Source organism: Ambystoma mexicanum, chromosome 1q (genome assembly GCF_040938575.1).
Source record: "Ambystoma mexicanum isolate Mex_15411 chromosome 1q, UKY_AmexF1_1, whole genome shotgun sequence".
Classification (NCBI taxonomy): domain Eukaryota; kingdom Metazoa; phylum Chordata; class Amphibia; order Caudata; family Ambystomatidae; genus Ambystoma; species Ambystoma mexicanum.
The window spans coordinates 162,139,175-162,156,717 of NC_090922.1; the positions used below are offsets into that span (position 1 = coordinate 162,139,175).

General features: G+C 50.2%; 1 protein-coding gene across 3 annotated transcripts in view; it reads left to right on the top strand.

Annotated features, from left to right (window-relative positions):
• Positions 1–17,543, top strand: part of GSE1 (Gse1 coiled-coil protein) — a 1,546,392-nt gene that overhangs the window by 1,179,403 nt on the left and 349,446 nt on the right. Inside the window, exon 1 of one of the 3 annotated variants that reach the window (XM_069636395.1) lies at positions 9,383–10,451. The exons of the other annotated variants lie outside the window; for them this stretch is intronic. Within the exon in view, the coding sequence (XP_069492496.1) occupies positions 10,415–10,451 (37 nt within the window). The 5' untranslated portion in view covers positions 9,383–10,414. Of the gene's footprint in view, positions 1–9,382; positions 10,452–17,543 lie in introns of those variants that run through there. 3 annotated transcript variants of the gene reach the window in all.

Sequence of the window (17,543 nt, forward strand, 5' to 3'; positions counted from 1 at the left end):
GAGTATTGTTTATTTTTCCCTGACACTGACTTTTGTGGTATAGTCAGTGTGAGGGTCAGACTAGGTTTTGGACACAGGGCGTTGAAGAGTTATTTTTGACGTCATGACAAAGACTGGTCCACTACTTAGTTTTGTTGAGGCAGGGAAACCCCTCGTAGCAATGGGGCCGGAGCAGCGTTTTTCCAATCCCCTTCATCATTGAAATAAAAGAAATTGTGAAGCACACCCCTGTGTCCATCTCTCATTACTCTGGCATCTCACAGCACGCATCTTGGCACGGTGCACGTTCCACTGTGTTAGCCTGTATTTTGGTGCTGCGGGCGATGATGTGTTGCAGGTTGGAATGGGAGGTACAATGACTTGGAGGGAGTTATTGTTGCCATACCGCTCCCAGCACCCAATAACTGCAAACAACCTTTTAAATTTGCACATTTCATAGGTTGCATTTGTTTATATGCATACAAAACTTTTCCTACGTTTTATGCTAGATTGTTTGTTAGGCTAAGAAGTCATGCAGTGCCAAGGCACACATTCAGGGCCCCCGTTTTGCAGTCAACTTCTCCGTGCCTCCCTTCTCAGTGCCCATTAACAACTCAAAGGCACTCAAGCTGCAGTGCCCCTCAGGCTTGTATGGCATTATTTTATAATGCAGTTCAACTTGCACCGTGAACTAGAAACTGGCAAGGCCAGCCATACGCTCCATCACAGGCGCAAACGGAACATACACGGGGTCCCAGAAATTCCACCATGATCGCCTACGCAAATCGCCCTATTTCACGTTTTCCCCTGAGCTTCACGAGAACTGCCATTTCCTCTTAGTCACCTGCCTATGGCTGACTAGGTCTTCTGGTGGACACCTACACTTTTTTTTTAATTCAAAGCACTGGTTTCTGGAATGTTATGTTATTTAGTAGTTGTATCGTGCCTACTGCCATTGTTCGAAGCATTGCGTGCTGGAAGGCCCTTTCGGAAGACAGTAGTCTGCACAAACATGAAAATAAAAGAGCACTACATTGCATGTAAATAGGAATTGGAATTAGATGACCATTCCATTACAAGCAGAGATGACTAGTTTAAAACATTCTAAAAATCACGCAGAGCATTGTGTTTAGACACAGAGAGGACTGCTAGGTCAGTGGCTGTGACAGCTGGACCAAATGTGTTGTGGGACCTAGCTGTATTCTGTGCTATGCAGTGCAAGAGGGAGGAACACTACTCCCTGTGTCTCTCCCCCCTGCCCCACAATACTTGTTTTGCTGCACATGGGGTCCAATTTATCTGCGAGTTGCCAGAGGAGGGGGATGGGTTATGCAGTCTGTAAACTCCAGTTAGTTACCATAAGCAATAGCTAAAGATTATGGAAGGCAAGGACCTTTTGGTTCAGAGAAAGGGCTACTTGAAATGTGGGGCCAATGTCGGAGTGTGCCCCATCCCAGTTATTGAAGGGCTGTTGATGGTGTAGGACACCCCCATTTCAGGAGTAGTGGTCCTGTGCAGAAGAGCACACACGCTTTGGCGCTAGAAAGCACTCAACAAATTAGGTAATTAAGGTTTTCTCTATGGCACAATGTGCAGAGGCAACTGCTTCAGAGCACTAGAAAGGGTGCAGGAGTGCAGAGTTGCCTGTCATGACATGTGCCTGGCAAGGGGCTGGGCGAGAGGTAGAGTTGCAGGGCACACTATTCACAGCGAGACCGGTGGCTGTTTTCTTCACAATCTGGCTACTTTAGTGCAAGAGTGGAAGAGCTTTCCTAAAAGCCTCCTGGAGACAGTAAGTGTTCTCCTTGGATATCCAGGAAGGAAGGAAGGGAATGAGTTGAACGCAGCACTTCCACCTCCTGATACTTTATTGTTTTGTCAATTTAGTGAAAAGTATCTAAATGCAGAGAGTACTTGGCAATGTTCGAAGCAACACGGTTGTGGTAGGTGGTATCACCTATCTGAGTGGGGGGTCTCGGCTTCTGCAGGATCCCCCTGCCCGGGCAGTCTGCAGTAGGCTAAAGTGGTGTCAGGAATTTGACCATCGCATGGTTGGTGTGTGCTTGCCTGGTCTTTTTTGAAATTTTAGATAAAATTAAACGGTAGATCAACCTTTGGAAATTGTGCTGGGCTTATCCGCGCACATTTTCCTATGCTCACCAGATGACATATGCATAGACCTGTGTACTCTGGGTGGACACGGCCTACAGGCGCATTCCACCCTTTCATATTAGTTGGGATCTGACAGGTGGAATACATGATGCATCTACAGAAGGGGGAGGGCTAACCCTTCCCCTTGCCATGGCCAGCCTAATTGACTAACAAAGGCTCCAAATATCGGTCATGTCCTTTTGTTGAACCATGTAGCAGGTGGCCGCAAATTACATACTAATCCGAGTAATTCAAACAGGCCCAAATGGCGCCTGGCTGCAGAGGCTAACAAAGGAGACCGGAAACCCCAACACCCTTTCATATGCACCATGTCAACCTGATGCCAGCTCCCACCCCTCAGTATCGATTATCAGTGAAATGTCATGTCTGGGACTGCATGTCTTACAGTAGTCATCCCCGCAGGGGGACCACATTTAGAAGGTATGAGTATGTGGTTTGACAGAGCCATAAAGTCTGGTCTGACGGCAGCTTGAAGGGAGACCTGCCGTTTTAATCAGGAACCACAGAGGGCTCCATTAACCAGTGGGACCCTTTGATCTACAACAGACAGGAGGATGGGTGGGAATGAGTATTACATGTTTTCACCCCTTTACCTTTTCTGTTGCAAAGCACTCTGGGTATGACCTCACACATACAGAAGATTGTTGGTGGGGACCCAGGATTGGTTGATTAAGGTAGGCTTAGCATAAACAAATCCTGTTGCCCATTTGGCTTTAAAAAGAGGATGAAGCACCTCTTTTGGAAGATCTGAAGACATTGCAGGGAGTAACAAGAAGAACTCATCATTGGACCCTGGCTGAAGGTACAGTCTGCCTTACATATTCCGCCAGTGAAGGAAGGCCAGGACCTCCAAAGGGGGAAGCAACATCCCTCCCCTAAACATATCCCATGGAACAGAGGAAGATACCGAATCCAGAGGTCCCTCTAGCAGCTCCAGAACCGCTAACTAGACAGCACACAGTGTGCCCTGCTACGTTTTGCAGCAGGCTTCCTAGGTGAAGTGCCAGAGATCCTCTGAACTCTAAACTAAGGACATGGCAGCTGCCTGCAACACACTCCTCAGCTTTGGGCTGTCTGTTTTAAAGGATGACCCAAACCCAGTGAAGAAGCTAGGAGAAGTGCATCAACAAGCGTCTACCGACGTATACCTTAAATGACATTTTCGAGCCCCTCGAGCTGCAACCGACTGCACCACTGACTGTTGTGATGCCATAGTTGCGGACACTGTCTGAGATGCCTTGACCAGTGCTTCAGAAACACCACCAGCACTCTGATGATTCCTGACCCCAAGCCGCTGTGTACGCCAGCCTACAGCCGTCCGTCCAGCCTCGCTCACCGAACTTGTCGCCTGATACCTGCAGCTGTTTCCCATCTTAAACTATGTTGCAGAAGCTGCAAAGCGCCCTAAAACCGAATTGACCCTGTTGAGCACCAAGAACACCTACAATCACACAGTACATTGTGGTTCTGTGCCCCTGGTCCTTCTCCGAAGACCCCTAGAGACATTTTAAGACCCATTGTTCCCTTTGTGCCAAAGCCAAGTATCCTTGAACTGTTGCGATTATTTGCTATACAGACTACCCTCCTGTCAGTATCAAGAGTGCACCCCCTTTCCTTCTTTGAAACTGCCTGTTCTCTGCATTCCTTTACAGGGTGGGATGTATTTCGTATGGTTGCTAGAACTGTCTGTTGCGTGTGAAAAATCTGAGGGTTTTTCCCTTGCCACTCCCAGGGGATCCTCTAAACAGGTGGCCAGGGGAGGGCCATCTCTTTTAGATCCCGACCCTGGGGGCGGACAGACAAGGGAGGATCAGCTGGGTAGATGTTCCTCTGGGATTGGGGAGGGATTACCCAAAGGTGATACATGGTAGCCCCCCTTTTCAAACACCCCATACCTGACATTCCCTCAGCCTATATGGCTTACTCTTCCCCAGACACCCAATTTACCCATTCCTTTGATGAAAGGACTAAGACGGGAGCATTTCATCAGTCTACTCTTCCTTTCCAAAACATCACGGTGCCATTAAGAGGATGAAACCACATTCAGAGGCACTCTACTATTTTCATGAATGTCCCACTAACAAGGTCAGGCGAAAGCTAGAGAAAGCGTATGAGGGAGCCGTGTCTCCAAAGAGCCAGAAGGGGATTGTGTGGTATGCTGATCTCTGAAAGGAAGTCCTTGAAGAGCTGCTTGTTCCCCTGGGCCAGCAATGCAGCCCAGGAGTGTCTGAGGGGCAGGCGAGAGGGGCCCCTGACCTAGACACAACATAACAGCAAAAGCTTCAAGTAATCACAACCGGTGAGTTAAAAGTGAGATGGGAGCCTGGTTGGTGAAAGACGCGAAGCACAAGAGATAATTTGTTGCAAGTGAAGGACAAGCATAGAAGAGAAAGCTTCTTTTGTCTATTGGGAACTGTAATGTGAAAGGGATAATTTTGAAAGCTAAGGAAACAAGGTAACAGAGAGGTTGTGTGTATGTTTACATGTTGTCGAATGACTGTTGAAATTGAATCACTCTGAAAGTGCAGGGGGGCTGTGCGAAGCTCAAAGTGGGAGCAACATAAAAGGCATTAGAGGGGAGCTTTGCAAGAGAGGAAGAGCGAGCTGAAACCCCAAAATAAGCTAAAGAGTGCCTGGGGATAAACCCTGTTTGTGAACTTGGATAAAACCGATAGAGTGCTGGGAGCACGATCCCATGAAGCCAAAGTATCAAGAGTGGTTCTGCACGGGGCTGAGTAAAATTGCATGCTCTCGAAAGTGTCTGATATGAAGAGCTGTTGAGTCATTAAGAAATGTTGAACTGTTGGGAAAGCGAAGCTCCGTTTTGAACAAGAGAATCTGATGTGAAGCGAAACAATTGAACTGTCAAGTTGTTTGAATTGTAGGGGAAGGAAACCCCTGATGAAGCTAGAGCAGGAGAGTCTTGGGAAATTCCTGAGTGAAGGAAGTGCTTCTAAGTCTGTGGAGAAAGAAAGCCCTTATAAACATGAAGGAAGTTTGTGTGAACTATTTAAAACCAAGGAAATTTGTTGCAAGAAACTCAAGCTTTGGGAAGGGAGCTGTGGGACAGCTCCAGTGCCACCCAGATATTATTTTAACTCAATATTTTATTTTGATCCAATCCCGTACACATTATTGTTCTAGAGGAAAGTGAGGGAAAGCATATGTTTGACACAACCTCTTTATTATTTTGACTGACAGACCTTTGACTACCTTTTGGCTTAGTTTGATGGTTGAGACTACCCCCATTTAGAAATGGGGCCAGTTAGGAAGTCTCCAACCTCTTTTCAAGTTAATAAAGGTTTTACAAACGTTCTAATACGTGTCTGTGTCTAACTTTTGATACCATACCTACCTCATATGTGATAGTAATAGCATAGATATTTGCATACTAGCTTGACTGGACAGTCCCTTTTATCATTCGGTAATAATTGTATTTCCGCTGTGTTGCAACTAACAAACGATCAAAAACCTTTCGGAGATAAGCCTGCTGTTCCGTAAACATTACCAAAATTGGACAAGGAGGTATAGAATTTGCTTGCGTTTCCAATCTGTTTGGATCCCTTCAGGTGTGCGGCTGATTGACTGCTTAGAAATAGATATTCATCCCTGGACCACTGGTGCCCCAGAGGTTGATTCAGCACAGGAGGAGAAGGACCAAAAGACTGAGAGGAGAAAGGATGGTGTAGAGGAGGGTTGCTGAAAGCATGTGCAAGGTGAGATACTGGTTGGTGGGAGAAAGCAGTCCAACCTTTTTCAAAGGGTGTGCAAGGTGAGTAATTATAAGAGATTAGCAGGAGAAAAGGGGATGAATGAGTTTAAATGGGAAGCAGAGTGAAATGAGAGGTGTAACCCCCAGAAAAAAAGGAAGGATCCCCATGTTCATACGCCACGCGGGGACGCTTCATACATGAAGAATGAATGTTGAGCGGATCACTGTTAAACAGTTAGAGAACCCTCACTTCGGAGGGACGAGCATGGCACTCCCCTCAGTTGCACCCAAGAAAATACCTCGATGATCCTGCCATTTAAAAATTCACAGTGTCCCGGGGCGCTGCACCGCCCTCGCTGCCACAGCCCGACTCGCTTCGCTGTTTGTTTCTCCCTGTGGGATTGGAGAGCACTCAAAATGAGCTCTGCTTCCCGGCTGCCATAATATCTAGCACTCCCTGTGAGGAGGGGAGCGCTGCGTAACGGTTGTCGGGCCTGCAGTCTGACGAAGCGGAGCCGCTCCAAATCCCATGCTATACTGCTGGGAGGTGCAGCCCTGGTCGAAAGACTTAACTGGAGCCCCCGCTGCTGCAATTAGAGCTGGGCCACTTCTCACACATGCAGCACAGACTCGTTGCAAGTGGGTGTGGGGGGCCCACACAGTTGCTAACGTGCCAGGCTGCCCCTGGAATGCGCAACCCGGCTTAAGACATTTGGAGCTACCTCCAAGCTGTTCCCGCACTGCCTGCAACATCTAAGGACTCTGGAGCCCCTGACTAACAAGATGTTCTGCCGCTCAAGGGACCATGAGACAGCTCTGACCATGCATCGGATATCCGCATTCCTTTGTCCACTTTTCATTGTGCTGTATATTTATTCCGACCTAGTGTTTCTTCCTATGGGTTTGGGGAATGATTGTATGTATAGCCTTTCCTGGCAAAGTCCTTTTGCTAGAGCGGTACATCCAAGGGGATCCAGAAACTCAGGTGAGGGATGCCGGAGATGGGTAAGAAGCAGGTTAAGCACTTAGAAGTAAGGAAACATTTTCAACTGTGCCAGTCACTCACCACTCGCACCCCCCACCCCCAAGTGTGAATAGGCCCAACCCCCCTGCTACAGTAGTGTAGTGATAGTAGAGAGCAGAGCATAGTAGAGCTCAGAAGAGAGTACTATCATCAGAGAGACAGGAAGAGGGAAATGTTAAAGATATTTGTACCGCGCACCGTCACCAACAGAGTTGGTCTCCAGGTGCTCTGGCGGATCTGCAATTGAGAAGGTGGGATGGATTAGTAAGGTGAAGAGGGAGTAGGATAGTGAGAGGAGTGGTGTACTGTTGGCAGCTTCAGCTCAGTAGACACCGGGTGCTGAGCTTTGGTGCGAGTATCGGATCGATGTCAGTCCTTGTGTGCTATTGGTTCGGCTTATGTGTTGTTACAGTGTGGTTTGCGTGCGGCTTGCGGTGCAAGAGGTGGTTGTGTGAGTTTTTTGAGTGAGTTAAGTATGCAGAAAATGTGAGCTTTTGGTTAGTGGGTTATATGATTTAGAACTAAATGTTCACAGTATGCTTTAAGAAGGATAGAAAGAGGTGTGGGAAGAGACGGGAGTCGAGTCAAGCGAAGAGAGAGGAAGAGGAGTACAAAAGCATGCAAGGAAGACCAAGTTACACCTGATTGGAAGGCACCACTTAATAACATTAAGAACTGTGGGAACCAAGTTAGGATCCACCTCGAAGTCCCAGAGGGAGGAAGCATTTGCCTTTTGGTCCTAATGACCAGCATTAGACAGTAGGCGTTACCGATTTCTAGTGACAATCTTGAAATTTAGGACGCCTAGGCTAGGGACGGAGGCACGAGAGAGGGACGGCCCATAGCGAGCCCCTTGGACTGTCTTCAAGAGTTGGTGTTTTTTGGGGGGCCACCGTGGACGCCTGACAAAAACCCTAAATGTACGGGGAAGAGTATGAGAAGAGTGTGTCGAATGTCTTTTCATTAAAGTCCTATTCTGCAAACTAAGGAAAATCACTGATGAGAACCACCATGGAATCTCACCTAATAAGAGGTTGGGGCGGGGGGGGGGTGTCCCTAATGCAGCGTGTTGGTGTGTCGGCTTTCCAATAATACCGAATGCAAGAATATACCTGCCTGCTCCATCAGCAAAGCAAAGCCTCCTGCACACATTTAGCCATGGGATCCAAGTGCAATGGGCCGGAGCGCAGGCCAGGCTGCATCCGAAGGGGCAGAAGCTGAGCTCCAGCCTCGTCTTCCTTTCATCCTCTTTCCCCTTCTGCAACCTCTTCAATGAGCCCACTATAGAGCACTGCACCGTCACTTTGCCTCCCACAGCTCTCCCCATTATCCAGGTGCAGGTTCAAATGTGAAACCATGGCCTCCCAACTTAGCTGGGGTCGGGTCCTTTCCTCTAGCTCTTTCTCTCTCGCCCATGGCCTCCTTCACCTTCTATAGCAAGTCCTCCCTGATTTCAACCCTGCTCTTTCCTCTGTTTTGGAGCACACTCTCCCCAACCCCAAGTCCTCGTCTCACCCTTGAACTCCCCGGCGACCTTCATAGGTTCCCAACTCAGTGCGGCGACTGGAACCTACGCTTCTGGCCACTCTGCCAGGTTCCTTCAGATGATGCCCTGGGGGGGTTGTAAAGAAAGGACTCCTTGAGCCAATGCCAGGGTCCGCGAACACAATCTGCATGTACTGTTATGTTAAAGGTACTTATATAGTGCACCGTCACCAACAGAGTTGGTCCCCAGGCGCTGGGTGAAATGAATCTGCAGGGTCTGCTCCCAGAATGTGCACATAAGACACAACTTGGTGGGCAGATCTGTCACGAAGCCTTCACGCTCTGCCAAGGTCACGTCCATCTTGAAGGAACCTGTTAGCCTTCCACAGACACTCAACCACTCTTGCAAAAACCAGAGCCTGGCTCCTGCAGACGCCACCCCATGCACCCTCACCCTCCGTTTGCTGTGATCTGCCGGTCGCAGGTTCGAATCCCGAGCCCGGCCAGCTCAGCCTTTCATCCTTCCGAGGTGGATAAATGAGTACCAATTTCGATTGGGTAATAACAGTAATGTATGTAAATAGGTCCTATGCATAGTGCTTTAGATTGAAGCGCTATATAGAAAAACAAATGATTATTCTTTTATTATTATTAACGCCTGTCCCCCCCCCCCCCCCGAGTTTCTCCTGCTGACCGAAGCGTCCCCGTGTGGGACCCCCTCTCGCCACACCGTCAGGTCGCAGCCCTCCTGCAGGACACACAGCCGGCCCGCCCAGCAGCAGCCCTCCTTCTGCCCATTCGCGGAGCGCTCCCAGCCTGCAGCCCCGGCAGATGTCTGGGTGTGAGGCTCCTTCATTAGCGCAGACGGATTTGCTGTCAGGGAGCCAGATTTTCCAATTTACCGACAATGATTCTTGCCTGAAAATGGATGGCGGGGCGGGGGGAGTGGTGCTGGGTGCATCTCCAGGAGCCGGCCCCTCCTGCCTCTGCGTGTGGTGTGTTAGTGTAGCCCGGAGGTGGGGGTGTTTTCTCCTCCCCCTCCTGCTCTAGCGTGTGAGTCAGGGCTGGGACGGAGGAGCGAAGCGAGCAGCTCGGAAGCCGGCAGCCAGGTCCTGCCTCGGTTCACCCGCCTCCAGGAGGAACGGAACTGCGACCGCCCCTGACCCGGGGTGGGGGGGAGGCCAGGAGCCGGGCACACCGAAGGGACCCTTAAGCAACTCGACCAGGGCAGACGGATCAGCACCTACCAAGCCGGAGAGGGCAAGCTGCTGGCACTCCGTGAGGGCTCGGCGACAGTAAGGAGGGAGGGCACAGGACGTAGAGTGCCAACACCCGCCCCCTCCCGTGGACCAACAGAGAGGGCTGGGACCCCGCGAGGGTTAGGGCACTCGGGCTCCCCCTTGGATTGATATCGCATATGGACCCTCACGCTCTTGGGGCACAGCGCGCCGACAACTCCCCGGCTTCCTCCCCTGCACAGCGCCTAGAAGCGTCCGCCCCAGGCACCTGAATCTGCATCCCCTTTGAGGACCAGGACACGCGAGGGCGCTCCTAGGTTAGTCCCACAGAAGGCCACGGGTGGAGGTGCCGGGGTCACCCCTCCCCACCCCCAGGACGGAAACAGCTGAGCTTATTCGTGCTGGATTCATTCAGCCACAGAGCCTCGCCTATCCCCGCCCCTTTCCAGGATGCGAGAGGTCGGGTTCTACTATTGATGAGATCTGCCCCGGCCCCCCAACCATGGATGTGTGGGCCTCAAGGGCAGAAACCAAACTCCAGATAAATTGAAGGCACCCCAAGGACGCCCGGATCTCAAATCCTTAACATGAAGCCCCCCTGCTGGGAACATCTGCACCAGCAACTGTCTCCCATCGCCCCCCAGAAGTGAATGGCGAACGGGTGTGTTTAAAGCAGGACCCCTCCACCGCCGGCTGCGAGCCCGAGCGGGGAAGCCTCTTTAGTGCCCCGCCTCCTTCTGCATTGGGGGGGTTTTGGTGCCCCCTCTGTGATTCTCTGGTCGACATGGAGCTGTGACCTACACCATGTTTGGATTGAAGCCCCCCGTGTACTACCTGCCAGGTAAGGAGCGCTCCCTTGCCTGCCCTATATAAGGCTGGCCGGGTGTGAAATGGGAGGGGCGGCGCTTTACCCCTGCCTCAATACAACACATTTTATTGTCCTGACGGTGTGGGTGCATCGAGTGTCTTGTCTGTAATATCAAACTCGGACCCTTCCACTTGGCTGGGTATTCCCCCACGGCCTTCCTGTCTCCCCACCCCCCACCAGTTGGCTAAGTGGAGGAGTGTGTGTTATTTAAGAGCAGAGTGTGTGTGTGTGGAGCGGGGCGGGCGCTGGTGTGAAGTTACACTCTCCCGGGCCCGGGGTCATTTCACGGCTCTGAGTTGCCGGATCGGGTTCGCCAGAGGCTTACTGACAGCCCCCGGGTCGCCCTCTCGCCTGCCCCGGGCCTCCCTCACACCTTCCTGCCTGGGAGACAGTCCCGGAGGAAACCTCTCGCCGAGACTCGGCCTCCCTGTCGGGAGCAGTCCCTGAGCCTGCCTCAGCTGCCCGAGACTCCGTCTTATCCCTGTGGTTTAACTCTCCACCCCAGAACTACTACATCTCGCCCCTAGACTCTATAAAGCAGCCACCCCTCTGACCCCCCTTCCCTCCTCCCCTCCTCCCCCTCCCATTCCCCCTCGGGTTCAAGGACTCTTGCGTATCCCGTATTAATGATACTTGCCAGAGGCTTGGCCTGCGTTGCTCATGGTAATTATTATTAGCACGTGGAGATTATTGACCTCCTCGCAGCCAATCAGGATCTTTACAATGCAGTCAGTAACTACCGGTATTGCCTGCAGTCTCAATCTTCTGTCTTCCAAAGCAGACAGGGGCACAACAATGCAATTGCCAGTCAGTGTTTCTTTCCACAAGACACTTGCTTGCTCCACAATAGAGCGTCCCACTTAACACACCGAAGAGAAAGCCCAGCTCTGGGAAAAGGCTTTCACTTCCTTATAGAGAAACCGGTCTCGTTTACATGGCACCTTATGGATCTGCATGTTAACGCAGATCCAGCTTTAAGAACTTTTCAATTAAATTGCTTAAATTATGGACACAGCCCTGCTATTTAAATACTATAAAATTGCATTTCATTTACTGTCTATTTATTTTACTCACTATTGATGCAATTCAACACCAAAACTTAAAAACATGCATTGTTATAACCACTATGATAATGTTGTGTTATTCATATAGCGCCTTAATCCAAAACGCTTTACACAGCACAGATTTACATGCAATATCACCCAACCGAAATTGGTACTCATTTATCGACCTGAAAGGCTGAGTTGGTCTTGCCGGAATTCGAACCTGCGACCTGCAGATCACAGCAGCGAGTGCTCAACCCGCTGAGCTATCTTACCAGCTATAACATACCACTATGTGCTAATAGCCTTAAAGACCATGGTGGGGGTCATTATCGCTTGGTATAACGATCCTTTCCCCCCCCAGCGTATGACCCTTGCTGACTATAAGGCTATATTTTTCAGGCGTGGCAATGTTCACCTACCCAGGGCAGTCTTTGATTCCGCTACATGTGTAGGCAGGTGCGCGATGCAGGTGATGCTCAAGGCCCATGCTGAGGAGCAGGCGATGTTATGAGCCAATGCCCCGGCTGCAACTTGAAAATGGAGCAGCACCGGCCTCTGTGTGTCTCTTTCAATGACCACATTATGCAGTGCGACCCAGGCCTCCACATTACTTTTGGTCCTGCAGTGGACGACGGGCACAGAGTCCCTTGCGGACAGCTGAGACTCCTTGTTAACGAGATTCAGTGGTACTGGGAAAATACTGCTTGGCTGATGATAACCAGAGGTGGCCGTCCGCCACTCTGCAAAACCGGAAGTGACAAGTGTCACCCGGGACAATAACACTGTTGCAAGTCCGGGTGAAACCCTAAAGGGCCACCTTAGAAGTCTAAGGAGATTGCTTGACTAAGCGGCTGGGACCGCCCCCCAAATTGTGTGCGACTCCAATAAATGTGATCTTGTGTTTTCAAATTCTATACATATTGTCTGTGTGATTATTATGAATAATGTAACCATTGCTTCGAGGGGATTGTGTCCTCCGACGTATTCCACATCTATGACAGGTAATGTCATAGATGTGGAATACGTCGGAGGAACATCCCATCGAAAGAACGTTACCAGATATGGTAAGTAACTTGTTCTTCGAGGGGATTGTGTCCTCCGATGTATTCCACATCTATGACATTACCCGTCATAGATGTGGAATACGTCGGAGGAACATCCCATTGAAAGAACGTTACCAGATATGGTAAGTAACTTGTTCTTCGAGGGGATTGTGTTCTCCGACGTATTCCACATCTATGACATTACCCGTCATAGATGTGGAATACGTCGGAGGAACATCCCATTGAAAGAACGTTACCAGATATGGTAAGTAACTTGTTCATCTATGTTTGGACCATGGAGTGCAAAGGGGGGGCCATAGTGGGGGAAGGCCCCACTATGTGCCTGCCACTGCCCCCCACTGTAACTTGAGAAGGGAGCAGCACTGGCTTCTGTGAGTGTGTCTTTGAGTAACCAAAGTATGCAGTGCGACCCAGGCCTCCACATTGCTTTTTGTCCTGCTTTGAACTGTGTGCCCTTTCACCTTGCGTGAACCGGATGATTTCCCTCTTCACCAGCCTGTAAATGACACGGAAGTGAACCTTAAAGCATGCGTTGTCCCTCTGGGTTCATCAATCATATGGACCGCTCCCACAGCCCGGATGTGGGAGTGAATGGATTAGTCTGTGCACCTGTCATTTATACTGTCGACGCATTATTGACATGTCCGGCCAGAAAAAGAGAAAGTATTGCCAAAGTGGAAAAGAATGTGTTTGGTGAATGTTATTTATATACACATGGGTAGTGTCATTTATTTATAACGCGCTAATACCCAGAGGTTTCTAATCGTGGACCCGGGGATGGAACCTGTGATGCTCTGTGTCCTCTTGCTTCCAAGGCGAGCCTGTTGCCCCTGAGCTATCCTCCCGACCCTGTGTTTGATGATATGTCCGTACAGCTGGCATCTTCCCCATGGGAAGAGGCCACTGCAGTGTGTCCTGCTCCTCTCCAGCAGTAGTGCAATTATACGTAACATGTTGTGTTCAGGTGGTGGTAGTGCAGTTTTTGTAGTTCTAGTGCATGCTGGGACTTGTAGGCATGGATTTTCCATTATCTCAGGACCCAATGATAAAGGAGTAGGTTGTGTTTCAATTGTTCTCACACCTCTCCCATAAACATTTTTGTTTTGAACTCAGAAGGGTAATCGTGGACACTTGCAAACTAACCCAACATCGGAGTGTTTCGTGTAATGTTGCTGGCAAAGCATAAACCTAAGAAACTGTGTCTAAACATTTCCTGCAGAGTACAATCCGACCAGGCTGCACCTGGGCCTGTGAGAGTGTGTCTCCTCCTTAGTCCTAACGACCTGTGTCGCAGCACTGTTTCAAGGCGTCCAGAACACATTAAACACTGCTGGCGCTACATGGTTGTAACTTTAGGGCTGGGGACAATGGCGTTTGCCCCCACAACGTTTGTGGGACACCATTTTGTCCCACTCATTTGGCAGGGGACCCCTTTCATTTAGATGTCATGTCCCCCCAACATTTCCAGCAAAGTTACTGCACTGCTGGTGCAGCGTTTAGTGGGTCATCGGCTTTTGAGTTTTTCCAGATATGGGGCGACACTATTCTGCTGGGTCCCCGATCTGGGAAACTCCAGCCCTGGGAATGGGCTGCGTTGGCATTGTATAACATAAGAGCCAGAATTGGGGGGTGTCGATGGGGGTGTACAAATGAAAGTGAGGCCAAGGTGCAACTCCTTCCACACGTTGCTGGGACAGAATACTGTGCATAGGAGCCGGCTAAAAGGGAGGTACCCCGGCCGAAAGGGAAAAGATTTCAAGACAGGCCCGTCCATCTCAGTGTCGTGTAAACCTAAGGCAGAGTTGCTTTCCTGGCAATCTCATATTTCTCTGAATCCCACTCTGCTTCGGCCTATGACTGCAATCAAAAGTTCAATAAATTAGGCGACTTCTATAGGTTCTGAAATAAAGAAGCCGTGGTCCCCCCAAACAGTGCTTTCAAAGAGCTTGCTTGCACCGCCATGCTTCTAGCGCAACAGCCTGGAAAGAGTTTGCAAGGCGGTGTTTGGTAACGTTTTGCACTGAGGGTTGGTGTAATACATTGAGTATTGCTGTGTCAATATGGGATATGGGTGTGTTTTATCAACAGCGGCAGCGTCTTGGGTGCGATATCATTTGCAGTTATCGCAGCAGTACTCCTACGTCCCGTCCCCATTCCTGCATGCTGCGTGCCTGGCGTCCCTCGACAGGCACGCGTGCAGTATGGAGGAAAGGAGACAGTGGACTAGGAGCACGTTAGTCACTGCAGGGAGTAACTTGGCATTATTGTGGCACTAAAAGATTTTGTGATACAGAAGTCCATGACCAAATGTCTTGAATTTGTTTCCCAAAATTGCAGTCTTTCACCTCACCTGTGCAGTGCTATGTTATGGGGCATTTGTATAGCGCCTTTTTTTTTTTAACCATTGGTATGATCTCAAAGCGCTGTGGGTTGATCACCCTTGGGTAACCATAGTCCAGGTCAGTGGAGAGAGTAAGGCAATAAGTAGTGCTTGGGGGCACTCTCGATGTGTGCAGCCGGTGGCTTGTATTGTGTGTGCCTCAGAAGTGACCTTTCCTTTTGTTCATCACGCCTGTAGTGGCACGGAAGTGTTTGACCGTGCAGTGTTTGTGCTGCAGGGTGGACATTGGCAGTTAATAATTATATCAGTTCCGTAAATGGCACTTCATGCCAGGCTCCAGCCTAATAATGTGTACCAAAACCGTGCGGCACAGTGCAGATTAGAGCGCTACCCTTGTCGGTTAACATCAGTACTTGACTTGCCCCCTGGTGAGGATCCACTTGAAGCCCAAAGCCAAGTGCAACTCCTGGTATAACTCTGACCTCGTCACTCTTAAACGCAACCGCATGGTGGTTGAGAGAAAATGGCTAGCTTCTTGCGCATCCTCTGACAAACTGGCCTGCCGCCTGCTCCAAAGGCAATATCGGCTCTCTGTCCGCACTAAGAAGAGAGCCCACATGGCTTGGCCGATCTTTTTAAAATATTAAAGGAGCTGGCCAATCCTGCTGCAGTCTCTACCTCTCCTGACCCCTCACAAGCCCTGTCCTTCTCATTTCATCCTTAAAAGCCCAGGACATCATGTCCACCCTCTTGTCCTCTCGTCCTCCTCCCTCTACTCTCTCCCCTACCTGCGCCCCCCCTGTGGCCACCTCTCCTCCCTCTTTCTCTTCCTTTCCTCTGTTCTCCCCTGATGAGGTTTCTAGACAAGTCTGATCTATGAAAGTCTCGTCAAAACAGGTTCTTCCCTGTTCTTCCAAAACCATCAAGGACCACATTGGCACCCTCGCTCTTGCCTTGGCTGACTTCTGCAACCACTCCTTCGCCACTGTAGCCTTCCCTTCCCCCTGAAGCACTCTCTTGTGCACCCTCTTCTCAAAACCTCAGCTGACCCCTCCTGCCCAGCTACCGTCCGATCTCATCACTCCTTTCCTGAGCATACTCCTGCAAAAGCTGGCCATCTCCCAGCTTAATCTTCACACTGAATCCGTTGGTTGTCTCCATGACCATCAGCCTGACTTCAGAGCAGCCAGAAGCACAGAAACAGCTCTACTGAACATCCATGAAAACCTTCTCTCTAACCTTGATTCTAATCTCCCCTCTGTCCTCATCTTACTCGATCTCTCTTCTGCCTTTGACACGTTCAACCACGCCATCCTGCTTGAATTGTCTCTGTGATATCCTCGGTATCACCGATCAGGATCTGGCCTGGCTGACCTCGTTCCTCTCTGATCGACCCTCCCAGGTCCAACTTGGGTCCTTCCTTTCCTCTATCTCACTCTCTACCTGTGGTGTTCCCCAGGGGTCTAACCTCTCTTGCTAACTGTTCAACCAATACCTGGCACCTCTCCCCCAATGCATTGTTGCTCTCTGCTCCAACTGTCAGTGCTACGCGGATGACACTCAGCTTGTTTTCAGGCTCCCCTCTGCAACCTCTTCTCTGACTGTCTGCTATCCAGGAGTTGTGTGCCGTCAACTATCTCTGCCTTAATGCCAGTAAGATGGAGATTCTCCTCTTCGGCCCACCTGCACCCTCCTTTCTTGTCACTCTATGGTCGGCCTCCCTTGGCCCTCTTCCTGCTTCCACCTGTGAGGCTAAGAACATCGCGGTCATCTTCGACTCCACACTCTCCTTTTCTCCTCACATCTCTGAAGTCTCTAAGAAGTCAAACTACCAGCTGCACCTCCTAAGAGGTATTCTTCCTTTCCTCTCCTTCCCCCAGAAACTCGCTGTCTCCAGAGCTCTGGTTCTCTCTAGGCTGGATAACTGCAACAGCCTCTTTCTAAATCTGCCTGCATCACTCTACGCCCTCTGCAACTCATCCAGAACTGGACTGCGAGACTTTTCCTTGGCCTCAAAACGGAGGGATCGTACCTCTCGATCACAGAAATCTCTGCATTGGCTCCCAGTGGCTTCAGGAGTTAAGTTCACATTGTCCACAATGCCTTCTGGGGCCTGGGTCCTCAATACCTCCAACTCTCTTTTATTAAATACCTTCCTACTCAAGCTCTTTGCTCCAAGGTCAATCACTTCTCCAAGCAGCAAGTTGGTGGTAGATCTCTTTCTTTGGCTGGGGCCTCCCCTGGAACAGCCTCCCTGCCTCTCTGAAACTTGAGAACCATCTCTGGTTCCGGAAGCACCTCAAGACCTTCCTCCGTGCCTATACCTTCTCTCTTCCTCCCCCTTGCTTATTTCCTGTCTGATAACGGACTGGTCACCTGCCTACACTCTGATTTTGGGCCCATGCCCCTGCCTGCCCAGTTGCACACCCACACTGCTTCTTGCCAACCCTTGTACTTGGGGCTGTATCCGTAACCCTACAGTCTCCCCCCCCCCCCCCCGCAACTGCACTTTTGGACACCTGCTGTCTGCACTTACCCTGACACCTGCCACCTGCTGGGCGCACTTCTTGTTATTGTTTTGATCCCATGTACAGCACTGCCCCTCCACTTTTCC